General features: G+C 38.4%; 2 protein-coding genes across 3 annotated transcripts in view; both read right to left on the bottom strand.

Annotated features, from left to right (window-relative positions):
* LOC138031461 (carnitine O-acetyltransferase-like) overlaps positions 1-9,896 on the bottom strand; it is a 23,491-nt gene extending 13,595 nt beyond the window's left edge. The window contains exons 1-4 of one of the 2 annotated variants that reach the window (XM_068879158.1): positions 9,706-9,896; positions 9,533-9,589; positions 7,249-7,524; positions 2,873-2,991 (exon numbers count right to left, since the gene is read on the bottom strand). In XM_068879158.1, coding sequence (XP_068735259.1) covers positions 2,873-2,991; positions 7,249-7,524; positions 9,533-9,571 — 434 coding nt within the window. In that variant the 5' untranslated portion in view covers positions 9,572-9,589; positions 9,706-9,896. The other variant, XM_068879154.1, reaches the window with a different exon arrangement.
* LOC138031474 (TNF receptor-associated factor 2-like) overlaps positions 1-12,500 on the bottom strand; it is a 527,459-nt gene that overhangs the window by 240,515 nt on the left and 274,444 nt on the right. The window lies entirely within an intron of this gene.

The following is a 12,500-nucleotide window of genomic DNA, read 5'->3' as shown; positions in this document are numbered from 1 at the left end:
AAAGAAAAGTAAGAAATAGTTATACTACTATCATTATTATTATCTGCAGTATACACGTATGGATGCTCTAATGTTAAAAGTACATAGGGCGCAAAGCGTAGCCTATGTCCTCTTACGGAACATAAGTCTCTATATAAAGGAGCATTTTAAAATAATAAAATACATTCTATATATATATATATATATATATATATATATATATATCATAACAATAATAATCCTTAAAATCCTAAATCCTAAAATTCTAATTTAAATTTAAATTTAAAAATAAATAAATAAATAAAAAAAATCCTTAAAATTTTCTAACACTCTATAATTTCTAAAGTTCATAAGATTATTTGACGATGGCCTTGAAGGCCCGCGCTATGTTAAGCGAACTTGAGATAATAGCTTTCTGCATCCTTCTGAGAACCTCCCTTCCTCTAGCGCCCACAAGTTTCTTTATTGTTTTCTCTAAATCTTTAGACCAACCGCCTAGCACATCAATCACTACGTTGCACTGTTCCACGACATAGCCAGGGTACTGCTTCCTTAACTCCCAGCGCAGTGGAGCATACTTTTCCGTCTTCTCCCTCTCCTTTTTCCTACGGTTGTCTAACCAGGGGCAACTCATTTCAACTGCCCAGACTCGTTTCCTCCTGTGATCCACAAATCTGACGTCCACTCTGTTGGCCTTGACATAGCTTTGTTCGGCATACACTGGTACATCCCAGTAAGCTTGAGCTTCCGGAGATTCGTACACTGGTTTGGGTCCCACTAACGAGTACCATGGTGGTACTGAGTCCACTAGCTGCAGGTCTTTACACACCTCAAAGAACAACACCTTAAGTGCAGCGTTGTGTCGCTCCAAGTACTTGGACTGTGCTAAAGCAGGACATCCTGCAAGAACATGCGCAAGAGTTTCTGCAGCGCCTCCGCACAACCTACACGTGATCTCTCCTTGTGAAGTTCCTGTTTTGATCTTTGTATACACTCTAGTAGGGGTGAGCTGTTCGTAAACCTCCAGTACCCCGGTAATCGTGTGGGTGGGTGCTGAGGGCCACTCCCGTAGCCAAGCAAAACACTCATCCATGCTCAGATCTTTGTCGTGCCACCGTGCACACAGAAAGCGACCATGCCACTGCTCGCTCTCAATCTCTTCCTGTAACTTCTCCGTCACAGTCCTCCTCAAATAACCCTTAACTTTCTTCCCTAGAATTTCTGTATCCGGAGCTTGGCGCGGGCTGCATGACGGTTTCGGATAGTTCAAAGTCAAACCCGTGTCCAGCTCCTCCGCGTACTTGCATGCCTCCTTAACCAACGAAGTGAATCCCTTCTCACTCGCCCTCTCTTCAAACTTCTGAACTAACCTCATGGTAGGATCTGTATTCTCATACAGCTTAATTGCAGATTTGATTTTTGTTAGCTTGTATTCTTGCTCAATTGCGCGTAGGCCACGCCCACCCTTGTCCCTGGGTAGATACAACATAGCCGTCGAACTTAGCGGATGCTTCCCTCCGTTCTCACATATTATCTTTCTCGCCTCTCTGTCGATCACTCTAAGCTCTGTAATAGGCCAATGCTGAGTCCACATCAAATAGGAGAGGACTGGAAGAGCAAACTGGTTACTTGCAGTCACACGGTTGGAATCAGACAGGGGGCTACTCCAAATTAATGACAACCTTTGCAGGTACACCTTTGCCGCACATTCCAATGCCAGCTTCTCATCCTGCATCACAGTCTCTCTCACCCCTAGAAACTTGTAAGTAGAACTCGCGTCCAAGCTTTCCACGACCCCCTCGTGACCTAACCTCACACCTGCTGCATCATGCACTTGAGCCCCTTTCCTCACATGAATCACATTGCACTTCTTAGGATTCCATGTTAGTCCAATGTCCTCCATGGCGGCACTGGTAGATTTTAAAACTCTGTTGAGCTTAGGTTCAGAGGACGCAAAAACTTTCAGATCATCAATATACATTACATAGGATACCTTGGCACTTATAGGCTTAGACAACTTATATCCCTCAGTAGCTTTTTATTATTATTATTATTATTATTATTATTATTATTATTATTATGAGTGCCAACGATTTCTTAAGCACTTAGCAGACAAGTTAGTACAGAAGGACGGTGAGCCCTATAACAACGTCATTAATTGGCTCAGAACTGTCATCTCATTTGAACTCTTAAGATCAGTACATGCGTGCGTAAGAGGGTCCCGAGTACCTTTCCGGAATATAGGAGACTCTCTTGACGATTGCCGGATTAATGTCGCCACCGCCGGCATTTAAATTTTTAATTTAATTTGAGTTTTATCATTATCATTATTATTATTATTTATTTTTACCAGATACATGTAAGATTCAAGTTTGTATGAAAGAGTGCTCAATGAAGTTTGTTATTATTATTATTATTATTATTATTATTATTATTTTCTTTTTTTTGAAGTTTTAAAACAGAGAAATACTTAATTGCTTGTAAATTTATAGTTCTTACCTTTTGGAGATATTTTAATGTTTGTAAATATTTTTTGTCATGGAAATAAAGTGATTATTGGTTATTATTATTATTATTATTATTATTATTATTATTATTATTATTATTATTGCAGGGTAAATAATTTTATAAACTGGAAAATAACTACATGTACCTTCAGCACTTCCAATTAGGTATCCCCTCTACTGCTTAGACCATTTCTCACTAACATACACTTACAGTATCTATTCACAAATAAATCCCCCCCCCCCCCACCCCCATCTAAGTTTTTTAGGCTTTCTGAAGGCAACATCCCCCCCCCCCCACCCCCATCTAAGTTTTTTAGGCTTTCTGAAGGCAACATCTTTGTGTGGGGTGGTTTCAGATAATTCTTAATTTACATTTCCAAACTTACTTTAAGTGACCCATCTTGTCAGTGAACAGAACCTTGGGAAATGCCAGGCCTGGACTAGTTGTTATAACCACTGGTGATCTGCTCTCAAGATAAGCCACATTGTCCCACCATGTTGCCAGCTGAGTGAGGTCAATATGATTATATTACCAAATAGGAATAAGTAAAAAATTACATTATTAATTTTTTTATGAAGCAAACTTCAGACTGCCAGTATACAAGTCATCCACTCCCCTGGATGGAATTTGCATTCGCTAAAAAGATACATGTACTCTTAATATATTTTTGTTTGGAGGTACAACTGTAGGGAGATCTAGAGGCTGGGCAGGGAATGGGGTAACGGTTAGCTATAGAAAGCAATAATTATTATGGTACTGTGCTGTCAAGTGTTTTTGTTTTGTTTTTTTGTTCAGAAGAAAAGCTCTTACTCTCCAAAACGTACATTTTCTAAATTTATGCATGCATTGTACACTTATAATTAATTATTAGTCCAGTCATTTTACAAGAAAAAACCTGTCAACCTGCAACTAATTGCAACAGAAGATATATTTCAAGGGTTTTAGACTCATAAATATGTCCTTAGTAACATAGCAAAAGTCCCAAGAAATCCCATCACAGGAACTTGCTAAAAAACACGTTTTTTTGACAAGCTACAAATTATACTGCATTTAAGGACGGTGCCTACTATTGTTATTGTGCATACGTTCTGTGCATCTCCAGATACTCGGATTTCCTATTGGCGATGCTTACTAATACAGGGATATTTTTGCACGGTTTAAAATTATCCGGAGAAAGTAGATCTTAGTAAGTACTCTTAGTATTCAAAAAGAAAATTGAGGGTAACCTTGCATTTTTGAGAGATAATTAAGTTTCAATTTTAGAAAGAACGCCATACATTGCTTTGTATTTTACAGCTTTTTACAAATATTTTTCATGAATTATCTTTGAAAAATGCATGGTTACTCCCAATTTTCTTTTTGGATTTCACTTGTTAAGATCTACATTTCCTGCATAATCACACACCGGGGCAAAAATATCATTCTTTAATTAGTAGGCACCGTCCTTAAGCAATTTACGACAGCATGGAAACGAGACTGACAAAAACTTTTCTTTCATTGGGGTGCAAATTACTGAATAAAATTCAAAAACATTTCTGATTCAGAAAAAAAAAGATTTGGTGGCAAAATAACTAACTAAAGAAAAGAAGAAAACCCTTGAGGCACGACCACCAATGAAAAACGTTTAAGGCACATGTCAGTTTGTGGAAGTTTTTCATCATTGCAAATATAACTTTTTTGAATTTGTTACTTGTACATGCTGGAAATTAAAAATTCTGAATCGATTACGCTAAATATTCCTTGGGAAAAAAACATGGCCTTCTGTAGTTTCGCGAAAACTGGTCTTGCAAGAAACTGGCACCTTTTGGTGGTTACATGTTAATTTTACCGCGAAGGATTTGCGCTTGCTGTCTGTTGAAATCATGAATGGAGTACACCCCTCCAAGTCCTACGGTAATTCTCAATGACAATCCAGGTATGAAAGTTTGCTGATCAACTTGTTGTTGCATCGGATCTACTCGATGTTTGAAGAAAACTTCAAGAGTAAAAATTCTGGCGTTTACTACTGTTGTATTGAATTGACTTTAAGTTAATGTTTGCGTTAAAGCAACTTTGCTATGTATCGAAACAACCGGGCTCCCTTCACAGGGCTGACCAAAGTTCAATATTCCGAAAGAACAGATACAGTTCCTTGTGAAACAGCGGTTTATTATTCTTGCTACAGCTGATGTTCTTGGTGTAAGTCTTTGGACAGTTGAAAGGCGTTTAAACAAATTCAGTCTGAGCTCGAGATCAGTCTACAGCACAATGAGCAATGAAGACCTGGACACTGTCATTAACAGTATCTGCAGTATTGCAGTGGCAGTTTTTATACTAGAGATACATAATCCATCCAGACAAATTATGCTCCTCTCATGTTATTCGTCTAGTGTAAAGATGTAACGAACTACATAAGACGCGTTGGGTGCTTACCATTTAGCCAAAAAATCCAGATGGAATGACTGTTGCATAAAGGTAAGTGACTTTCCGAATTTATTGACCAAGCAGATGAGAATGGTGCTTACCATACACTACCTGGCGTTTTATCCCGAAAATCATGACAAAGGATCTGGAAACAGAACAATGGTCGCAAATGGTAACGGAATTTCCCGAATTCCTTTCTGAACAGAAAAAGTAAACTACCTCTGGAGGTTGTCCACAATTCCAAAAAAAGATTTTCTGAAAGACTACTTTTCCAATTGGCCTCGAAAGAAAAATTTCTGAATTTTTTGGCTAGACGGTAAGCACCCATTATCTGTCTGGAAAAACTTGGGCAAACACTTGTTGTTCGTCTGGTTATGCACCGTCTCTGGTATAAAGACCGGCACCAGAAGCATTATCCGTCTGGACAAATATAGTTATATCAGTTTCTATTAGATAGTTTCATCTAGACAGATAATGCATCCTTTCCCATCCTTCTACTAGAGACGCACAATGTTGTATTTGATGGACATGATGAGACGTCTACAAAAAGAGGAGAGTGGGAGAGAAAGCTGACGCCACTGTAACTTTCTCAGAGGGCATGAAAGTCACTCTCAAAAAAGAGGTCTTCCTTTCCAATCCCAGAAACAAGCAACGGTTCCTAAATATGCTGAGACGGCATCTCCAGCAGAACAACTGTCCAAAATATCAAGCCAAAGGTGACGCCAATGCACGTATTGTAAACACTGTAAGCCATGGAATCTGTTCAGGAAACAGGAAACTGTACTTGTCAGCAAAGACATGAACTTACTTTTCCTGTTGTGCTTCTACATCCATCGGGATAGCTGGGATGGAGCCAAGACAGAACTCCAAAAGACGTGTATGGAATCTGCAGTTAGGAAGGAGTGATGTTTGTCACAAAATGTTATTCATTCTCTTGGTTTTGGGGTGTGACACCACTTCTCACTTCCATGGAATTGGCAAGGTCACAACTTCAGAGAAATATACCAATTCTTCCACTTTAGAGAGCAAGTGAAGGTCTTTGACTTGCATTCTTCCATGGATGATGTATAGCCAGCAGGCAAGAATTATTCTCTCTACTATGGAAAGCATGGAGACACCCTTAATAAGTTACCGTACCAAAGATAAGTACTCTGAGGAACTTGTCACCAAGGGCTCACGGATACAGCCTCAAGATTTGCCACCAACGTCGGCAGCGGCACATTACCACAACTTAACAGTGTACCTGCAGGTGAAACAGTGGCAAGCTAAAGGGAAAGGCATGCCAATTGAAGATTGGGGATGGAGACTTGCCGGTGACCAAATAATCCCTGTAATGACCGACTTACCAGCTGCTCCTGAATCTTTTCTTCAGATGATTAGATGTAATTGCTACTTAGATTGTGCCAGCAAAAGATGCACCTGCCGCAAGAATGGCCTTGAGTGTTCCCCTGCATGTGGTCAGTGTAGGGGCATGGCATGTACAAATTGTTCAGACCAATATGATAATGACGATGAAGTTGAAGAAGATTAGATTTGGGTACACTGAAACAGTGAAACTTTGAGAAAAATGTCAGACTTTAGGGAGCTTCTCCAAATTAATATCAGAAATTTTGGTTTCCGATGTCGCTATCGGCATTTTCTGATTCCGATAGCTGCATGTGTCTGACTCAACAATTTCTGATTTGAGGTTTCAAAATTCGGATAAAATTGGACGTCAATTTGACATCAATCTAGAATGGCATATCGGCACACAATGTTTTTATAAATGAGTGGATTATTTTAGTATTAGAAACCAAAATATCAATTTCTTGTTTATCACATTTGTGAACCATTTGTTACGCACAACGGATATTTCAGGTTGTTGCCATATTTTAAAGATTCTATATTCTAGAATGTGAATACGATGTACATTGTGCTGTTGTTGCCAGCAAATTCTATCTTGTTTTGCATCAGATAAATGTTTGTACACAAGATTTCAGTAGTGTCAATCGATTTTTGACAATTTTAGTGTACTTCTGACTATTAACATGATAAACAAGAATAATAAAACAACTTCTGGTGATCAGCCTCATTTTCATGTCTCAGCAGAGAGCAATCCATGTTTTTTTAGTATGGCATCTTCTGGGACTTTTAGTGTGCTGTTCTTGGAGTTAATTCTAAATAATTGTTGAGGAGAAATTTTTTGTTGCAATTAGTTGCAGGCCATTCTTCAGAATGACTGGACTATGTGAATTAAGCAAAAAAGGATTAAACCATCAACATAAACCCATTCACAAAGAACTTGAAGATTATTGTCCGTCTAGTATATACTAAGATTATTCCACAAGTTATGTAAAAACTGTACAGTTGTAAACATACCCAGTTTTTCTCTGTTTTGGCCCTCTGTACAAGCTTGTTGTGTAACATCTCACCGTCTCCTCCTGGCTTCAAGAAATCTCTAACAAGATCTTGAGTATATTCAAAGTCCTCTTCATCTACCAGTGGTTTGATTGCTAGCAGGTATTTTTCCATTGTCTCATGCAGGGAAGGCACAGGCAAAGAGGGGAGTGAGTCCTGTTTAGCTAACATGCTAAATGGCTTCTTTAGAGATGCTGATGGTTTCACCATGGTTGGACTTGCAAATCTCACAAACACCTGGAAAATCAGCCAATTTTAATAGGTTATTGATATTTTAAAACCAAGCTGTACCTTAATTAGATTGCCTTATGAAGCCATTAATTAGTATAAAAGGTTGCCTTTCGAAGAAAAAATTTCCACAGAGCTATTAAAATGTTTTTTGCAAACAAAAATATTATTAATTTTGATACATTACAAAAAAAATTATATGAAAATGAAAACTGGTATTTCTGTTGAAAGAATTTGGCTGGAATGTAGCAGCATTAATCTAAGTGCACCAACAGAATTACATGTCTAATATTATTATCCTGTTCATAAAAATTTGACTCTATACCTACCAACTTTGAAAATGAATACCGTAGCAAACATCGTTTCATTTTTTCTTAAAACAAACCTGCCATGTCTCCTCAAGCTTCATGTTTATTATTACAAATTACCTTAGCTATTACAAAAGAATCACTCTTATCCACAAATCATCCAGGTGGTTAGAGTGAGAAATGAGTATAAATTACAGGGTTCTTGCTAAGTTTTTGCACAGGAGGTAAAAAACCAAAAATAGCAGGTAACTTTGTTACCTGTCCCTGCACGGGCTAGCGAGCTCAAGTCTTAATTTGACGTTCGTATCGATCGCTGTCGCTGGCCAGGGGCTGCTAAATAATTAATTTAATACTCAGCACAAAGAAAATAGGTCATGCTATTTCAATGATTTTCACTCGCCACCGCTTTTCTGACGCTTTGGTTGAAAACCAAATCTGTCGTTTCCACGCGTGGATGCCAGTTTCCCCTGGCCACGGGAGGAGTGGCAAGGAAACATGGCGGACATCGTTTCGAGGGATGAGTTGGCAAGAACAAGCTGGATTGCTTTAACAAATGGTATATTTTCGAAGCGATAATATGTGCCAGATATCTTCACAGGATTGGTTGCAAGGGGAAAGCAATATTTTCTCATAAACGCAATGTCATTTCACCTTTGAACTGACGAACATTTGTTGGATAATTTCGGTAAATATTTCAGTGAAACAGGCGGTAACATTTACGTGAACAGCCGGTAAAAATAACCGGTTACCGGCTCTTAACAAGAACCCTGAATTACATATTATTCATTTTTAAAAATGTTATGTTCTTTATCAAGGTGTCTTCCATACTTTATTTTGATTGTAATTTACAGATATATTTTATATATTCATTTATATGAGTTTTCGTAAGTGTCACATAACAGTTGGTATGCCAACATAACCCAATATAGTCCTTCTTAAGATGTCACAAAAATAAAACAACAGTGCTATGTGGTTTATGGAGGACAGTGGTCAGGTATTTTCAGGAAGGGTCCAAATTCCAAATTCCAAACATGTCCAGGCACACTTTTCATGTTGGATTTGTGAGGAATGGCTCAATGCAACCAGGCCCCAGTTGTTTAAACGATGGATTAGCGCTATCCACCGGATGAATCACTATCATATGGATAAGTTATAGCGAAATCAAATGCACTATCCAATGGATAGTGATTTATCCGATGGATAGTGTTATCCACCTTTTGAACAGCTGGGGCCAGGTTAAGACAAACCAGATATGAGAGAGTACGTGTGCAAACTTGGTTTCTACCAAGAAATGGCACTTTTTTTTTTGCCTGATTAGATTTAGAACTGTGTGGGGTTGATTTAATATTGGCATGACAGTTTTATTTTCATCCCCAACATAAATAATTTGAAGCTTGAGGACAGCAAAGTAGCCTTTTGTTTAATATTGCCATATAGCCGTTCATCATTAATTCCAGTGTTGGGTCCAAGGTACAAACTTGAACTATCTACGAAGTTCTAGGGTCTACTGTTCGATAAAACTCTAACCAAAAGTCAGCTAACCGTCGATCGCTCGTTTTAATCATAATCATTGATAAATCCTTTTTCAATGGGGTTTGCCATGAAGTAAAGTAAGTAAATTTCCGCAGTTAAACACACCCCCAGCCACACCGCATGACGTAAGTTATCTCAAAACGAAAGAAAACTATCGAAGATAGAAACTCATTTACCTTTGCCTTTGGGATTTGTCTTGCTGCTAAACCCAACATGCGAATTGCTTCAACCCACTGCATCAAAATAGTACAGGTATTAAGACAAAATTAAGGCTTATTATCTGTCTTGGTTCAAATGTGCGATCATGGTTGTAAAGACATTTGTCATCACTAACGCCATGTTTCTTTACCTCAATTTGTTTCCAGTCTCTACTGCCGCTAAATAGCAGACGAAAGGTGCTCGAGAGCGCCTGGAAACTCGATAAAACTCCAAAAGGCAACAGAATGAACCCCAATGATATTCCAAACAGTGTTATCTTCAGGCTGAAGTCGAATCGCTTACGATATCTTTATGTTAATTAGCAATAATATATATACCGCGGCATTAGGACTTTGATCTTAGATTTCACAATGGCAAGTTTTGAACCAATGAGATGGCATATATATATATATGAATAAACTGTGACAAAGGTTAACTTCTGGTTAATAACTTCTACATTTCCAGTTTACACTTAATTTCGAAAACTCGTCAATCAACCAAGATTTCACCTAGTCGAAAATTTTCTAATGACCTCGAAACCTGAGATTTTTGGCTCTTGGTGCGAAAAATAAGGGTTACTTCTAGGCAGTGACGGGGAGCACTGACAGAAGGAAACCGGAAACCGGAACCCACAATCATTTAAGGGGGGTGCATTATCGTAGGACTGGTTACGTAGCTCGGCTACGCATCGTCGCAACTACGTAGATGTATATATTTCTGGCGGTCGTTTCTCTCCCCAGATAAAAATTTCGGGGGAGAGAAACGAACCTGCAAACGCTGACGTATTTCCGGTTCGTCGCAACCAGTTGACGCAAATTGTTGACCTTATAATCCCTGTGCGGTGGTCAATTTACATTATCAACTCCGTTGATGAAACCAAAAAAGGCAACGCAGAAGCATTCATACATACATAGACTTTATTTAGACAAGGAACAAGACATCAGTTACAACGTTAACCACTTTCAATAAGAAATTAAATAAAAACAATTAAGAGATTGCAGAGATCACAAAAACAGTCTGTCACACAACGAATACAAAGCCCTTACAGAGCTTGTTAACAACACTGAAATCATTGTCAAAAAGGCAGACAAAGGAACAACAACTGTCATAATGAACACAAGAAGCTCAAACTCATCTCAACAATAAAGAACATTATAAACCTCTCAAAAACGCCATGGCGGAAGAAACGTTACAAAGAGTTAATGAGCTTGTCACACGTCTTCACCAGAATAACTATATTGATGACATGACTAAAAAATGGTTTTCTCAAACACGCAATCCCCCTAGAATCCCAATATTCCACACGCTTACTAAAATCCACAAACAAACTCCGGTCGGTAGACCAATTATTTCGGGCTGCGAAGGCCCTACAGAAAGACTATCATCGTTTGTGGACAAATTACTACAGCCGATTGCACAGACACAGAAATCGTATCTTAAGGATACAACACACTTCATAAACTTTATAGAGAAGACAAAGGTCCCTCTGAATACTATTTTGGTGTCTATGGATGCAACAAGCTTGTATACAAACATACCGCAAGAGGAGGGTATTACAACGGTATGCAAAGCATACGAAAAATTTCACAACTACAACCCTCCCATCCCATCCCACCATCTTAAAGAAATGCTTTGCCTTATGCTTATCCTTAAAGAGAATTCATTCCAATTTATTGGAAAAAAACTACCTCCAGACCCATGGAACCGCAATGGGTACAAAAATGGCAGTTGCATTTGCCAACATCTTCATGGCAGAAATAGAAACAAAATTGATAAACCAAAGCAACACAAAACTTTTTAGGCAATAAAGTGGAAACGTTATATTGACGACATCTTCTCATTGTGGGATTCCAACATACAGGAAATAAACCTGTTCATAAAACAAGCTAACAACTTCCACCCTACAATCAAATTCACGGCTGAAATCTCAGAGATAGAAATAACATTTCTCGACACAATCATATCTAAAGGAGAAAGATTCAAAAACGAATCGATCCTTGACATCCGAACACATTCCAAACCTTTCAGTACACACATTTTACCTCGAGCCACCCACCAGGCGTGAAAAAAGGTTTTATTAAGGGTGAAGCCCTTAGACTCCTTAGAACAAACTCTTCTGAAACAGCCTTTAATCACAGTATCACCAATTTTAAATCGCGCCTCATTGCGCGCGGCTATCCTTACAAGATGATCACACAAACAACGTTATCAGAAGTCAACTTCGCCGGAAGACAGTCGGCACTCCAAAAGAAAGCAAAAGCACGGAAACAAATCTTGCCATTTGTCACAACATACCACTCATCGGTGGGTAACCTTAACAATATACTCATGCTAAACTGGGACTTCATACAAAATCAGCCTTTGCTGAACACTACCTTCAAGAATCCGCCTATCCTCTCGTACAGAAGACTGAGGTAAATCTCTTTCAGATAGGCTAGTTAAAGCAAAGCTATGAAGGCTACATTCATTTACAGTTAAATCATGCAGGGAGTCCGTATAGACCTGTCACTTACTGAAGGCTACATTCATCTCCAGCCAAAACACACAGGGAGTCCGTGCAGGCCTGTCACTAATCTTTATCCACGAACATTTCGCAGTTAATTAATCGCGAACTCATTGATTCCTTCATATATTCAGACGAACATTTTGCAGTTAATTAATCGCGAAGTCCCTGATTTCCTTTATATGTAGACGAACATTTCGCATTTAATTAATCGCGAAGTCATTGATTGCCTCATATATGAAGATGTACATTTCGCATTTAATTAATTGCGAAGTCACTGATTCGTATATATATGTAGACGAACATTTCGCAGTTAACTAACTGAAAAGTCTTTCGCTTCTGTAATATATATAGAGAGGCATTTTTGCTAAATTTCATTTATCTCTATAGAATGACATAAATGCAAACTTTGCATTTGTAAAATCTCTCTGCTTGGACCAGGA

This window comes from Montipora capricornis, chromosome 2 (assembly GCF_036669925.1).
Source record: "Montipora capricornis isolate CH-2021 chromosome 2, ASM3666992v2, whole genome shotgun sequence".
Classification (NCBI taxonomy): Eukaryota; Metazoa; Cnidaria; class Anthozoa; order Scleractinia; family Acroporidae; genus Montipora; species Montipora capricornis.
Note: the sequence above shows the minus strand (reverse complement) of the source record. Positions and strands in the feature narration are given on the sequence as shown.